This window comes from Rattus norvegicus, chromosome 7 (assembly GCF_036323735.1).
Source record: "Rattus norvegicus strain BN/NHsdMcwi chromosome 7, GRCr8, whole genome shotgun sequence".
Classification (NCBI taxonomy): Eukaryota; Metazoa; Chordata; class Mammalia; order Rodentia; family Muridae; genus Rattus; species Rattus norvegicus.
Window position 1 is genome coordinate 40237080 of NC_086025.1, and position 16868 is coordinate 40253947.

Here is a 16868-nt window from a genome sequence, read left to right on the forward strand (position 1 = left end):
CATCCTGCAGGAGAAGATGGTAAACTGAGCCTGCAAGCAAGGAATTCATCACTACCAATTAAACTGCTTGTCAAAATGATCCTCCTACACCTACTCTATTATTCATAAGTTATAATTTTATTCACTTATCCAATAAATGCATAGTGGATACATAAGTATTCAAAAAAGGTTGCATTAGAATATCTGCATGAATGCAAATGGGTGAAACTAGAAACTAGAAAATATCATCCTGAGTGGAGTAACTCAGACTCAAAAGGGCATGCATGGTATGTACTCACTAATAAGTGGATATTAGCAAAAAAAAAAAAACCATAATAACCAGAATACAATCCATAGAACTCAAGAAGGTTAACGAGATGAAAGGCCCAAGTGAGGATGCTTCAACCCAACTTAGGAGGGAGAAGAAAGCAATCAAGGGAGGCAGAAGAGGGAGGGAGGGACCTGGGTGGGAGAAGGGATAGGGAGGGGAAAAGGGTAACAGGATGAGATATGTGAGGGGGAAACAGGAGAGAAGCCCTGAGGGGCAACAGAAAGAATGGAAACAGGCAACCTCAGAAGGGTGGCTCTAGAATGTACCAGAAACCTGGGAGGTGAGAGACTCTCAGGATTCAAAGGGATCTTAGATGAAATGTCCTACAGTGGGGAGAGGGAACTTGTAGGGTCCACCTCCTGTAGAAAAACAGGGTATCAAGTGGAGGGATGGGGTTGCCATCTCTCAGTCAAAAATACTGACCCAGAATTGTTCCTGTCTAAAAGAACTGCAGGGACAAAAATGAAGAAAAGGCTGAGGGAAAGGCAATCCAGTGACCAGCCCAACTTAGAATCCACCTCAAGGAGAGGCTCCAAAGACTGATTTTTACTGATGCTAGTGTGATGTGTGCTAGCTACTGATGGTGTGCTAGCAGACAGGAGCCCAGCATGGCTGACTTTTGAAAGGCCCAGCAAGCAGTAGACTGAGAGAGATGCAGATACTGTGAGCTGACCAATTGACTGAAGTCAGGGACCCCTGTGGTTGAATTAGGGAAAGGCTGGAAGAAGTTAAGGAGGAGGGAAACAAGAAAGACCAGCAGTCTCAACTAACCTGAACCCCTGAGATCTCTCAGACCAATCAGCATACCCTATCTGATACGAATGCCCATATATATATATGTATATATATATATATGTATGTATGTATGTATGTATGTATGTGGGGGACTGTCTAGTCTGGCCTCAGTGAGAGATGTGGCCAACCCTTTAGACACTGGCCTGCTGGGGGTGGGGGGTTGCGGTGGGGGGTGGGGGGTAGGGAGTAAAGGGGTGGGGATATCCTCTTGGAGACTGGGGAGGGAGGACCGGGGAGGGGATAACAACTGAACTGTAAAAAAAAAAATAAAAGTAAAAAAAAAAAAAGAATAAAAAAGAATATCTGCATGAATTTTACATTCATGGCACCTAAAATTTCAAACTATCAGTCGAAAATTGTACACTCAAATTGTATATTTTTAGTGAATAGGTAACATTATTGCCAACATGAATAATATTAAAAAATGATACGTTATAAATTTTATACAAATACTAAGTGAAAAATTTTGGAGCCCAGAAGGCAATGCTGTTTGTTTAACATAAAGGCAAAATTAGCTTATGGTGGTAAAATCAGGTTGTGGCTTCTACTTGAGAAGGGACTGATTGAGAGTGTACTTGGAAAAAACATTTTAGGGGGATTTGTGCAATTCATGATACTTTAGTCAACTTTTAATAGGTGAGTAGCCAGGAATAAAAAAAAACAATTAGCCATTTTACTCATTATTATATATACAAATGCATATGTATTCATAACAACACTTTGTGATATGTGAAACAAATTCAAAATCCTATTATTCAAAATAAAAAATTAAAATTCCAAACTTACCAGAAAGACAATTGTTGCTGACATCTAGCTTTTCCAAAGACACAAAATGAAAAAGTGGTACAATTGTTGCTAAACTAAAAGCAAAATATAAAAGTCCATTGAAAAATTAACAAGCATATTCTTAATATAATTCAGTTGAAGTGCAACTCATTTACTTAGTACAATTACATAATTACAAGAAATTATATACAATTTCTATAATTGCATAATACAATGCAGTTCAATTAAAACATTGAGTAACAGTATTTATTAAAAATGTAAAAAGCCTAAGAATGTAAGTAACCCTATTATGGAAAACCGTTGTTCATTTTTAAAGAGAATTTACCATGGAACATTACAATAATGGAAGATTTTGATTCATTTAAAAAAGAAATTACCGTGGAATTGCAAATTTCAGTCACAAATACCATAGGCTTTGATGTGTATTTGCTATTCAACTTAAAATGGGTAGCTATTTGGTTATTATTGTGTTTTATCTCTTTATAAAGCTAGTTATACAGAAAATACATGATTTATTTTCCCATCTTTAGTTTAAACACATGGCCTAAATCTTTAAGGGACAAACTTTGGGAAGGGGTTTACTATAATCTTTTAAGTTTTTGATTTAAATATAACTATCTCACTTTCTCTATTTATCACTCTAGAGCACAAATCAATTATTATTATTATTATTATTATTATTATTATTTATTGTTACAATCATGCACACACAGTTGTGTGTGTGCATGAGTGTGTGTGTGTGTGTGTGTGTGTGCATGAGTGTGTGTGTAAACCACAATTGGACACACTGTAGAGATTAATAAATTATGGGGAGCCCAGTTCCAAAGGCTACGTCTACATCACAGTTATGGAATCTTTCACTTAAGGAACGTCTTGAGAAGGGTTCAGAAAGACTGTAAGAGTCAGACTTGTTTGTGAAGCAGTTTCCCCTAGAACTAGTTATACCAACAAGATAGAAATACTTGCAATATCAATGGACATTTTAGCATGAAAGGGAGAAATATTTTAGGCTTCTATTTCTAGCCAAAAGTACAGAGGCAACTAGCAGCTCCTGGAAGGAGGAAAATTAGCCTCTCCCAGGGTTTAGCTCGTTTATTAGTTGCCCAATGAAGAGTGAAATCCTTGAAACCGCATAGCACACACACGTAAACAATAAGAAAAAATTTAACAGACCGTGTATGTATGTATGTAAATATATAAATACATAAAAATGCTAAGTCCAGGTGGAATAAGGAAGAATAACATTATAAAATTTTACATTAAAAGAATGTGTGTAATCTTGCCATAAATAATTTAAAATACATTCTCATAACTATGTATGCTAAATTGTAATAATGAAATTATTGATATAAAATTCTATTATATTTTTTATATTAAAAAGGCCACTAGAAAATTTTCAAGCAAAGAATATAAAGTGATCTTTGACACATAACATATATAGCATTTCAAATAAAAGCTGGTTTCACAAATTAATTTCATCTTGATTGACATGTCTATTGGAGACAAGTCAATCAATACTTTGTAGCATAAAAATGCACTACTATAGCTATTTCCAAATTAAAATTACACCGGTTTACTTGAATCTTTAATATAAACACTTATTTTCCTAAATTCATTATGATAACCAGAAATGTCTTTGTAGTTAATTCTTCCTATTAACATTGGAATTCTACAGTTATTCATCATAACATTCAGATAAAGAAGAACTCTGTCATTTCTCTTTGTGTCTTTATGGCTGCCCCCAACCCCCATCCTCCTCTCCATGCCTCCCTCCCTCCCTCTCTCATAACTATTATTCTAAGGTCAGAGGCCACACACACCAGCACTGTGCCTTAAAACCCCTTGGGGTCTAGTACAGACTCACCCTTGTATGCACCTTGACTCCTCCCTTCTACTACCCTGGTCTTCATTAGTAGAGGGAAAGAAGATACTACTGATGGAACTTAGATGAAATAATGAGGCTAGAAGAAAATACCTTTCAATATTGTCACTCAGAAGTACAATCCAAACATTCATTCTAATCCTGTGTAATACTACTTCTTTAATAGACTTGTGGGTAATGGGTGAAGAATAAAAAATACTAAGAGAAAATTATGAAAAACATTGGTCCTATAAACACTTCTTTGTACAACATAAGAGTACAATTGACTTAAATGCCACATGGATGTGACAGGAAGAAAAGCAAGAGAGGATAAACAAAGGGAAGTCAGAGAAGAAGCAAGGCAGTGGATGGAAAGGAGGATGGAGCCAGGACAAAATTAAAACATCGTGGTTAGATAATTATCAGATTTAAGTCTTGATATTATACGTTTTATGCCTGATCATATTATTTATTAATTTTTATACTATGAAATTTTAAAATTTTATGTGCAGTATAAAGGGATCATACATTGTTATTTTTGTGCCTTTATTTTTGAACTTTACTACATTTTAATATTAAATCCTTATCATTTTACTAAAACTCAATAGTTAATGAATTATTTTTCCATTTCTAATATGGTTACTCTGTTACTCCAGAATGTTGTGTGTACTTCTCTATGCTATATGGTGAAATATATGTTAAAACATCAAAGGAAAATAATCAATGTAATCGTAAAAACAATATGTTTTCAATGAAATCGATTTACATAAATAAGCATCTGCTATGGTCAGACATCTCTGTAATATGACATTTTATCTTTTCATACACCAATTCCTTTAAAATCATGGTTTGTAAATTGTCCTTTTTTTTAAAATCTAAATCAGGAAAAGTAGATATTCATGACTATTCATTGTGATGGTAGAAAACTGATTTTAGATTTCTTTTTCTCAAACATCTATAGTTCTTTTTTCCTTTACTGACATTTTGTGAATACTTTTTCCAAGAAAATTCAAACCAGAAAGACAAAAGGACATTACTGAAAACCTAATACCACTTGACCTTGTCACATTAGCCTTGGGCATTAAACGATATAAATTTCAAAGACGACAAAAAGCACAAGATTTGTACATTGAGGATCCAATGGATAAGTTTCCACTCTGCTCCCACTTAGAGTCTCAAGACAGTTTATATAGCCAGAGTTCTAGTTAGAACTCCACTAAGTCAAACTGAAACCAGTCACAAGTCTTAATGAAAATTTAAAACAGAAGACAGGATGAAACAAGTAGTCTACATAATATTCACAAAATAATGATCTTTATATGTATTCCATTTGCTTGGAAAGAAAGTATATAAATGTATAATCTCTTCCTTGTGATGGAAATACTATATATACATTATACATACATACATATATTTCCCTATCTGGATGACAGCTAGATCTTGGTAATTGGAGGGTAGGCAACAGCAGCCCATTGACACTTGGAAAGAAGTTAAGGCTCGGACAATGAAAAGTTACGCTCAGTGTCAACTGCCTGGGATGTTACAGGTTCAAAGCACAAACCTGAACTGCCCTGTCCGAATTTTAATATCTACTATATGGCTCCACAGACAGTTCACAAGCAGAACACTGTGACATAGATCATAGCTAAATAAATAAATCTGCTGTGAAATAAACTAAGCCTTGATATATTTATATATTATGCCGTTAGGAAATAATTTCATTTCCTCGTGTGCCTTCAGATCTCCTGCTTTACTAGTAGCACGTGCTAACATGCACAAAGCATTCGACAGAATAATATATATTTAAAAATGTTGCAGTATTACTAAAAATTCAATGTAGTATATGTAACAATTATATATGTATATATAATATAATTGTTTTATATTGATTGTAAATAATACTTTCATAAGGACATTTTCATAAAAATATAAATTGACTGTATTCCTCCATACCTCTACGTTCATATTCCTGCCTGCCTCCTTTGTCCATAGGCAGGTTTGTCTCTCTGACCATGCCATATATACATGCATAGTGATTTTATAAAGTCTAAGCATCATGGATGAAAGAAGACCCGACGCTTGCCACTTTAAGTCTGGATAACATTTTGTACAGTAAAAGCTCCAATGGTTAAAACATCTTTAAGACATTCTTTTAGGGTTATGATACCTGTTCCTCACTGTCACTGCTCTCAAAATAACAAGCCCCTTCTGAGCATTCAAATGTTATATTGAAGTAAACAAAATTTGAAATAACAATCATTTTGAAGGAATTATCCCAATGATAATGATCAGTTCTAAAAGCTAAATTGATCCAGCTGCAAGTTTCTTAATTGAAACGTTTTCTATTAGTTTAAGAACTACTTCTGTCTAGTATGTATGCTGTGCCCATTCTTGCACGGTTTTCTACATACATCTGAGACATCTTTTGATTTGGGGATCATATTTACTGTAAGATGATCCTATCATTCAGGTAGGTGCAAACTTCTGTGGTTTCACCTGAAGGAGCTTTCTTCAAATCCAAACTAGGTACTGTTAAACGCAAGTCAGCTTTCAGAATTAGATGTGGTTAAAACAATCTAAAGGGATTTTAAAATGTATATTCAGTCTTTAATTTTCAAAGATTGATATATTGGTGTTCAATCATTTGATATAAACATTTTCAAAATATGATCACTGCTTGGCAATGATTGAGAGATAATTTTATATGACTTCTAAGCCTACAAATATTTGTCCTTTCTCCTTGTCCCGTAAGCATCATGTAACTCAAAGAATTAATTTCTTGTAATAAGTAGTCCAGCCACTTTATTCCACATGCCTGCGGTAAGCAAATCGATCATATTACAGTCAACAGGTTTCAATGAAATATTAAGACCAGGGAGAAAGAAGGACACACATTGTGGGGATATTTTGACTATATGATTCTGTCTAAATATACAGATGTTTGGTCATCTATAATTTGTCTTTGGATTTCATGTAGTGTCAAGACAATTTAAGAGTTACATTTTATCCATCTAGAATTCAAATGTAAACCCATTTTAACATCTACAAAAGGCAAGCAAATTGAAAGAAGACTAAAACCTATTGTTTCATGACTTAATAAATACCACTTGAGAGAAATGAGGCATCCTTCTAAAATAAATCCCTTACATTCTGTATTTTCCAGAGACTAAATCTCTATAAACATAAACAAACCTGCCATGAGCATTTGTACAGGTACATTTTAGAGCAGGGACCAAATGAGGAAAATAAACTGATATCATTTTACTAAAAGCCTAGGGTTAGTCAGCCACTTTGGATTTAAAATACTAGGATTATCGTTGTATATTGTGATATTGTATACTGATTAATTTTGATAAATCCTAGTTCCTCAATTTTTTGAGTTTTTATGTATATCATACCACAATCTTCAAATAATTATTGTTTGAATCCATTTCTAAAATGAAAATATTTTCACCTGTTTTGTGAGATACTTAGAATTTGTAGTAAAGGCAACCAACAAGAAGAAAGTCCTTCCACACTTGAGATGCTGTTGTCGTCCAAATGCAGCTCTCTGAGGAGAACATGATTTCTTAAGGATGGAGGCTGCAATTAAATATACTCTGTTACTTGACAGCAGGTAAAATATCTTGTAACCAAATTGAAAAGTATAGATTCTACCAAAGTCTACAATACATCAATTCCGGTAAAAATTAAACCATAATTCAGACTATATTATTCAGAATCTTCTAGTATGGATAAAATGTGTCCAAAATAACATTATTTTGATGGTCTTTATAAATAAAAATTAATTTCAAAGTAGGTAATTATGATCAAACTTATGACATAGCTAAAACACAATACTATGATATTCTGTATTTTAGTAACCTGCAAATTTCATGTTAAATTAGATTATAAAACACTATAAGCATTTGGGGGTTTTACTAAATGGTTAAAAAGTTAAATAATGTAAAGGGTCTATGAGCAAGGGAAATATTACTTAAGAGGGGATAGTAGAATGTCAGGGTACATGTATGGAGGGGAGATGCTGGGGTGTGAGGGTCAGATAAAATCAGTGTTATGTGGAAAAATCATAAGGGAATCTATTCACAATTAAGAAATGAGTTTTTCTTGATGATAACCAGTATAGGTAGTTAAGGTGCATCCAGAGGCTACAGGTTACTTAATGAAGACCCCAGCTTCCGGAGGGTTCCCTTCCTCATGTTGCTGGTCCCTAAAACAATATAATAACAATGGCGACGGCCACTGTTTTTTTTTTTATTGTGTGCAAAAAGGTTTATTTTCTTTTTTTTAAATTTTTTTATTTTATTTTATTTTTTTTAACTTGAGTATTTCTTATTTACATTTCGAGTGTTATTCCCTTTCCCGGTTTACGGGCAAACATCCCCCTAGTCCCTCCCCCTCCCCTTCTGTATGGGTGTTCCCCTCCCCATCCTCCCCCCATTGCCGCCCTCCCCCCAACAATCACGTTCAGTCTTAGCAGGACCCAGGGCTTCCCCTTCCACTGGTGCTCTTACTAGGATATTCATTGCTACCTATGAGGTCAGAATCCACAGTCAGTCCATGTATAGTCTTTAGGTAGTGGCTTAGTCCCTGGAAGCTCTGGTTGCTTGGCATTGTTGTTCATATGGGGTCTCAAGCCCCTTTAAGCTCTTCCAGTCCTTTCTCTGATTCCTTCAACGGGGGTCCTATTCTCAGTTCAGTGGTTTGCTGCTGGCATTCGCCTCTGTATTTGTTGTATTCTTGCTGTGTCTCTCAGGAGAGATCTACATGCAGTTCCTGTCTGCCTGCACTTCTTTGCTTCATCCATCTTGTCTAATTGGGTGGCTGTATATGTATGGGCCACATGTGGGGCAGGCTCTGAATGGGTGTTCCTTCTGTCTCTGTTTTAATCTTTACGGCCACTGTTCTTGATGGTCCACCAGAGCCAGCGGCTTTAGAGCCTGCTGATGTAGCTAACTTGGTCACATGATGTAGAGAAACAAATAGAGCTGGGCTGGAACATCATTGCTATGTGGCCTTCAGAGAGTTGCAAAACGCTATACAGGTATCCAGGAGAAAACTGTCACCACCCTTCATACTCTGTTGTGCTCCTTGTGTTCAGCAGTACTCACAAGACTAGTGGGTTGAACACAGGAGTTCAATAATTGCACAACTGTTATTGATATAAACAACTGCTTTCTGCTTGAATTTGATTCCTGCTCTATTGGAGAGAATATCTTCCTGGTATTGGAAAGCTGGTCTAAATCATAGATGGGAAGTTCATACCCTCTAATGGGAAAGGTACTACTGTTATTTTGTTAGCTAAACAAGATGTGCTTTTCAAACATACCTTCTGAATAACTCAAGTTTGTTACCACATAACACTACTGCCGTCAGGTTCAGAAAAGCTTAGTTCTCTATTAGTGACTGTGGAGACTCATAACAGATCAAAATACAGAAGAACAACCAGCCTAAATGGGGGCATCTATAATATTCTCCCTAAGGCTCATGGAACATCTTAGAAGGAGCAGAGGGAATGTTGGTACTTGAGTGAGTGAGGTGGAAGAGTGTGGAACACTGTCTTCAGGGCAGGCTCCAACACGTAGCAGTTCTGATTACCTGCACAAGGTCTCTTCAAGACTAGGCACGTCAACACCTACCATGCCATTGAAGAGAGGTCTTACTTGGAGCCCTATCGTTCTCTGATGATTTTTATACAGTTAATAATGGGGTTTGCACGCTACTGTAGAAAAATGTCTAGCTATATTCCTGTTTACAGACCTAATGAAACCCTCTCTGTGTCTCTTACCCCCTCATACACACACAAGAAAAAATTAAGAGGGCCCCTAGTTCAAAAGGGAGATAATTGGCATTGGAAGTAGGTAAGAGATGGTAATATGTTTTATAAATACAATAAAAATGTTATGTATATGTAGGAAAATATCAGAATGAAACCCATCATTGTGTGTAATTAATATATGGTACCAAAATCTAAAAAGTAAAAAAAAAAGTAACTTGGAAATAACATACAGTTGGATAATTAAAAAATAAAAAAAATTATTGATTTTTTTCACAGTATATGATAGATATTTCTACTAAAAGAAAGATATTAGTTATACGAATCAATTACTTTAAATAATTTACCTCTCTTAGGTAATTTCCCTGCAACTTTACTATTTGGAGCAATCCACAATTTCCAATGCCATCAACATCAGTAAGATGGTTATGTGAGCAGTCCAGGTACACGATGGTGGGTACTTCACAAAGACCTTTAGTGCTAATTAGCTGATTGTGGTCCACAATCAGTTGTTGAAGATATTTCAAAGATTCTAAACCACCTGGAAAATATAAGTTTTCTAATATCATACCTGTATTATACATTCTGCATGAAACATAATATCATGCAAACAAGATTTGGGGATAAGTTCATATCTATATCCATACCTGTATTTTGTATTTTGTGGGGTTGTTTGTTTTGTTTTGTTTTTGTTTTTTGTCATAGAGAGTTCCCCTGTAAACTCAAACTGGCATGAAATTTGTTACATTAGTGTGAAATACTGTATTGAACTTCATATGCTAACCTCCCAATGCTAGGATTACAGACATGGGACACTCTGCCTAGTCATGGAAATATAGTGTTTCGTTACATAGTTCTGTATTAAATAAAAACTGAAAGAAATAGTTAATGCATATATTGGACAATGAGAATTCTGAAAGAAAACAAGTGAAATTTTTCATCTCAACCAATTTTATTTGAACTCAGAGTGATAAATATATAGATTTGTAAGTTTTTCAAGTGTCACTCAACACGAAAAAAATGGATGAAATATCACATTGCAGGGAGAAGTAAAGGTTTTTGACAAAAGAAGCTGAAATAAGACACCAGAGAAAACAAACAGCAGTTGGGAGGAGTAGAGAGGAAAAGGAAAGAGGAATTATGTGATACACAGGGAAATATAATGGTGCATGCCTGGAAATTATAAAAGATATATTTATTTACACTAAATTACATACTGTACATAATGTCAGGCATAGGTACCCAACTATGGGGGAAAGAGGCTGGTGCTTTGGCAGCAATGGCATCACTGGAGACTTGTACGCTAGAGACTTAAATACCATTATCAAGATAAGAGCTGCAGTACATGGAAGAAAATGGCTGTCACTGCTTGTGGATTTTTAGTGATGGAGAAAAGCCTTTAAATGACCCAAAGAATCCATTGTAGTTGGCTTTCATTATCTGTCTAAACTCACTGTCTCACAATGTCCCCTTCTGTCAATAAACCACAACATAATAGCCAATGAGCTCTGTCCCAGAGAAGTGATTCCTGCTTCACATTCTGTCAGTGTGAGATCCCTTAGGTTTATCAGCTAACATCAAATTTTAAAATGTACCTTAGTTTTAATCACTGCCAAAGAAGTGGTTTTAATATTTAAAAGTCTGTGCAAAGATTTCAATTCAGCAGAATAAGGATATTTCAAGCCTCATATCACTGAGATGTCATTGACTAAGCTTTTGTGGTGATTCCTATGAGAAAACCCTCCATAGGCTTATGTATTTGAATATTTGGTCCCTAGTTGGTAAAATGGTTTTGGCATGATTGGGAGATACTGCCCTGGAGTAAGTTCGGCACTAGTGGTGGACTCTGAAATTCCAACAGCCCACATATCTCCAGTTAGCTCTTTCCTTCTATGATTGTGGATCAGATATAAGTTCACAGATACTGCTGCAGGACCATGACTATATATCTGCATAATGTGAGATAATTATCACAAACTACAAAGTTATAAGTGACCAAAACCCTACACATAGCCACATTTTTGGCAGAGCCCAGTCTGAATGGATATGGATGGAGATATATATATATATATATATATATATATATATATATATATATATATATATTTCCTAATATTCAAGGAATATTACAGATGAGGTGGAGGACACATTGTAAGATCAGGGAGTGTTCATGCCAAAGCAGACAAAAGAAAGACTGCCAGGCCTCAACCCTACATGACTATCAATAGGGAACTAAAATGCAGAGTGGGACAAAAAACATCCAACAAGAAGAGCACATTGATTGCTTTTTGGCCTTGAAAGCATACACAGGAGCAACATTATTGAGACTGAACAGGTTGCATTTAGAAATATGCACATATATATATACATATGTGCTACAACAGTTTACAAAATGAGACCATGGATTTGAAAGAAAGCAAGGATGAATATATGAGAAAGTTTGGAAGGAGGAAAGGGAAGAAATAAATTAGTAATAATAGTATAATTTCAAAAATAAAATACATGAAAAGGATAGCTTTGGTCTAGGGGTTGGGACATCATTAATTTCATAAAATTCTTGCTTGTAAGCCAAGGGACCTGGTTTTAATTCCTATATACCGTGTAAAGAAAATCAGTTACAGTGGTGTACACTTGTCACCCAGCACTGAAGATACAGACACAGGAGGCTCCCCAGGCTAGTTGGTGAATCCCAGGCCAATGAGATTTTCTCAAAAACATATGAACCAACCAACCAACCAACTAACCAGCCAGTAAGCCAACCAACCAACCAACCAACCAACCAACCAACCAACCAACCAATGCTTGATAGTATCTGAGCAGTGACATGCATGTTCCAATATGAACCTGTACACACACACACACACGCGCACACACACACACACACACACACACACACACACACACACTCAGAGAGAGAGAAAGAGAAATCTCATCATGAACTATTGCCTTGATTTTCTACTCACAAATATGCTAAAACTATTACCATCACATTCTATGGATAGGCAGCATAGCATGAGAAATGAAAAGTCTGAGTTCTACAGTAGCAGTCTGCTTTAAGGTTAGCTGGTATTGTAGGCATTAATGTTTTGTTTTACTGCTTGCTCCTTTTATTTATGGAGTAATTGTTATTTTTAGTTTTAAGATTATATATAATATTTTAATATATGCAGAAGAGTATGACATTATTGAAATATTCACAATAAAAAGGAATTAAATAAATATAAATCTACAGATATTGAATCTGTTATCTTCAGCAGGCTCACGTTTTCAAGAAAAACAAATTAATAAATATTTTAAAAGGACTTACATTAAAATAGAAATGTGATATAGTAAATATATTAGGATTAAATAAGGGATATAAAGAGATGGGAAGAATGCTAATTAATTTGTAATTCATACCTTCCTTCTTTTTATCTTGTAAATTTTTTAAAAACAAACAATGAATGAGACTAAAACAAAACATATATCAAAATTACTTTTGCTAACACAATATAGATTCACCTCAGAAAAGCCTCAGGAAGGTACTATCTAATCATGTTGGCCTTTGGAGATGTCTGTGTGCATTATCCTGACTATATTAACTGCTGTGAGAAGATCTGTCTATTGGGTGGCACCATTCCTTAGGTACTGTTTAAGAGTGGAGAAGGGAGGCTGAACAATACCAAGCAGTATTCAATGTTCTCTACTTCTTGGATGTGAATATAACGTGAGTAGCAAATGCTTCAAGTTTCCACAGCACTGACTTCCTTGCAATGATGTAGTGATTAGGCAGATAAACTATTTCTCTTTTAGTATGTGTTTGTCAGTGTTGCTTTTTTTTCTTTCTTTTCACTCAGGAACTGGAGCTAAGACAGTATTTCAAGGCTAAAAGAATTATTTTCTTTTTTAAAAATTTTTCCCTCCATTTTTATTAACTTGGGTATTTCTTATTTACATTTCAATTGTTATTCTCTTTTCCGGTTTCCGGGCCAACATCCCCCTAATCCCTCCCCCTCCCCTTCTATATGGGTGTTTCCTTCCCCATTCTCACCCCATTACCACCCTCCCCCCAACAATCACGTTCACTGGGGGTTCAGTCTTGGCAGGACTAAAGGATTCCCCTTCCACTGGTGCTCTTACTAGGCTATTCATTGCTTCCTATGCAGTTGGAGCCCAGGGTCAGTCCATTATAGTCTTTGGGTAGTGGCTTAGTCCCTGGAAGCTCTGGTTGGTTGGCATTGTTGTTCATATGGGGTCTCAAGCCCCTTCAAGCTCTTTCAGTCCTTTCTCTGATTCCTTCAACGGGGTCCCATTCTTAGTTCAGTGGTTTACTGCTGTCATTCGCCTATGTATTTGCCATATTCTGGCTGTGTCTCTCAGGAGAGATCTACATCCAGTTCTTGTCAGCCTGCACTTCTTTGCTTCATCCATCTTATCTACTTTGGTGGCTGTATATGTATGTATATGTATACATGTGGGACAGGCTCTGAATGGATGTTCCTTCTGCCTCTGTTCTAAACTTTGCCTCCCTATTCCCTCCCAAGGGTATTCTTGTTCCCCTTTTAAAGAAGGAGTGAAGCATTCGCATTTTGGTCATCCTTCTTGAGTTTCATGTATTCTGTGCATCTAGGGTAATTCAAGCATTTGGGCTAATATTCACTTATCAATGAGTGCATACCATTTGTGTTTTTCTGTGATTGGGTTACCCCTTTCAGGATGATATTTTCCAGTTCCATCCATTAACATATAACAAAGACACATGCTCCACTACGTTCATAGCAGCCTTATTTATAATAGCCAGAAGGTGGAAAGAACCCAGATGCCCTTCAACAGAGGAATGGATACAGAAAATGTGGTACATCTACACAATGGAATACTACTCAGCTATCAAAAACAAGACTTTGTGAAATTCATAGGCAAAATTATTCTTTTCTAGCCAAAATAGCAAAATAGTTCTTTTTTCCTATCAAAACCAACACAAATCCTCAAAGCCATGAAAATGAAAATCCTCAGAAACCTCTTTCAAAAGACTGAAACTTACACCATTTTTGATGCTATGGTGTGCTTACAGCCAGGAGCCTAACATGGCTCTCCTTTGAGAGTCCCAACAAGCAGTTGACTAAGATACTTACACTCAACCATTGGACTGAAGTCAGGGACCCCTGAGGTTGAATTAGGGAAAAGCTGGAAGAAGCTGAGGAGAAGGGCAACCCAATAGAAAGAGCAGCAATCTCAAGTAATCTGGACCCCTGAGATCTCTTAGACACTAAGCTACCAACCAGGCAGCATACACCAGCTGATTTGAGGCCTGATACACATACAGCTAAGGACTGCCAGGTCTGGCCTTAGTGAGAGAAGATGCAACTAATCCTCAAGAAACTTGAGACCTCAGAGAGGTGGAGGGAGGTCTGGTGGTGTGGTGTGGTGGTGAGGGACATCCTCTTTGAGACAGGAGGGGAGGAATGGGATGAGAAACTGTCAGAGAGTGGGCCAGGAAGGGAAAAATGACTGGGTATAAAAAAATGATGATGATGTAGAAGGAGGAGAAGAAGAAGGAGGAGGAGGAGGAGGAGGAGGAGGAGGAGGAGGAGGAGGAGGAGGAGAAGAAGAGGAAGAGGAGGAGGAAGAGGAGGAGGAGGAGGAGGAGGAGGAGGAGGAGAAGAAGAAGAAGAAGAAGAAGAAGAAGAAGAAGAAGAAGAAGAAGAAGAAGAAGAAGAAGAAGAAGAAGGAGGAGGAGGAGGAGGAGGAGGAGGAGGAGGAGGAGAAGAAGAAGAAGAAGAAGAAGAAGAAGAAGAAGAAGAAGAAGAAGAAGAAGAAGAAGAAGAAGAAGAAGAAGAAGAAGAAGAAGAAGAAGAAGAAGAATTGTGAAAAATAAAAAGGACTGAAACCTGAAACAATAACTAGTATAGGAGGTTACTAAAGGATTCTTGCCTTTATTGCATAAAGAAATTCTTTTAAAAGCTCTCCCATCCTGAAAGTGTGCTTGAACTTAAGCCAAGTGTGTCTTTCAGGTGACATTCCTGATTATATTATTGAGTGTTAAAAGGCCTATTCACTGTGGGTGGCACCATCCCTTAGGCAGGGAATCATGGAGTATTTTAGTATGGAGACTTTCCTGTCACCTGAAATCGCAAAACTAAAAATGTAAAAGTAGCCAGGAAACTTTCAAATGCAATGTTGATATCTAAGCTATCTTAGCTCTTCAAAGATGGTTTTATCCAAGGACTTTTCATCCATACCTACATAGTTTAGATGCGTTTCAGAGTTTTAATTTCAGTGCAAAATTCTCAAGTGTGCTAAAAGAAGTAAAGAAATAAGTAAACTGAAGTGGGATTCAGGAAACTTGTACGAACTATAAATTCTTGCTATAATTTTGCCAAAATTTAGGCAAAAAACTATGGTCAGCATTTTCTCCAGTGGCTAACCCTGAGGGTAGATTTTTACAGTACACTAGGGTGATGTGCCTTTCAAAAGGTGATCTAGTGCCATCTAGTGGGCACAAAAGATCATGGCATGTTAGCGAATACATCTCTACAGGAAAAATGTCTAGAATTTTTACTTATTCCTCATATTCTTGCTATTTTTCGGTCACATCTGGCACAATGAATTTGGGCTTTAGCTTTAGGAGTTGTGTTACAGGTGTATGATGTAATTATATTATAATCTCAAAAAATCAAAATAAGGTAATAGAGTAAATTTCAAATCTCAAATCGTACCTACATCATTTGTTAGCACTGTAACTTCAACCGGTTGACTCCGGTGTGTTAGATTTTGCTTTTTCAGTGTGTGTAGGAAGAGGCGATTCATCTGTACTTATGTCCTAGTATCAACATTAAAAGCAAATGAAATTGCACATGGCTGAAGTATTTGGACAAAGGGTCCCTCTTAATGTTACATTAAACTAATTTGTCTGTAAATGAGAAATGAAACTTGCTTTTTATAATACATTGATTTGTTTTCCAAAAAATATAATTTAAATGTTTCTGTTCAAGTCATCAAGAACCAACATGAAAATTAAAGAAATATAGACCACTTGATCAACAATTGATTGTAAATTACCTGTTTTCACTGGCTTTGCCTATTAAGAAAACATTTCAAGAAAACTCAAAATCTAAAGATTCTCTGTAAGGCAACTTTAGAAACATTAACCACCATAACTCACTTCTATTACAAAATTGTTTCTTCATCTCACAAATGAAAAGCCAATGTTTTACCAATTTTAGGCAAAAGAAGACACAAATTAAACAAATCATATAAAACATCTCAGTTAACTGCAGGTCAACAAGCATAAACTAAATTATGAATAGAAAATTTACAAAAATAAAATACAATTTAAATAATAAAAATAACCTAATATAAAA

The 16868-nt window shown here is 36.0% G+C and overlaps 1 protein-coding gene across 2 annotated transcripts in view; it reads right to left on the minus strand.

The window, feature by feature from the left end:
- Positions 1-16868, minus strand: part of Lrriq1 (leucine-rich repeats and IQ motif containing 1) — an 85339-nt gene that overhangs the window by 26044 nt on the left and 42427 nt on the right. For both annotated transcript variants that reach the window (XM_063264416.1, XM_063264417.1), the window contains exons 11-13: positions 9876-10069; positions 7207-7334; positions 1892-1965 (exon numbers count right to left, since the gene is read on the minus strand). In XM_063264416.1, coding sequence (XP_063120486.1) covers positions 1892-1965; positions 7207-7334; positions 9876-10069 — 396 coding nt within the window. The remainder of the gene's footprint in view (positions 1-1891; positions 1966-7206; positions 7335-9875; positions 10070-16868) is intronic.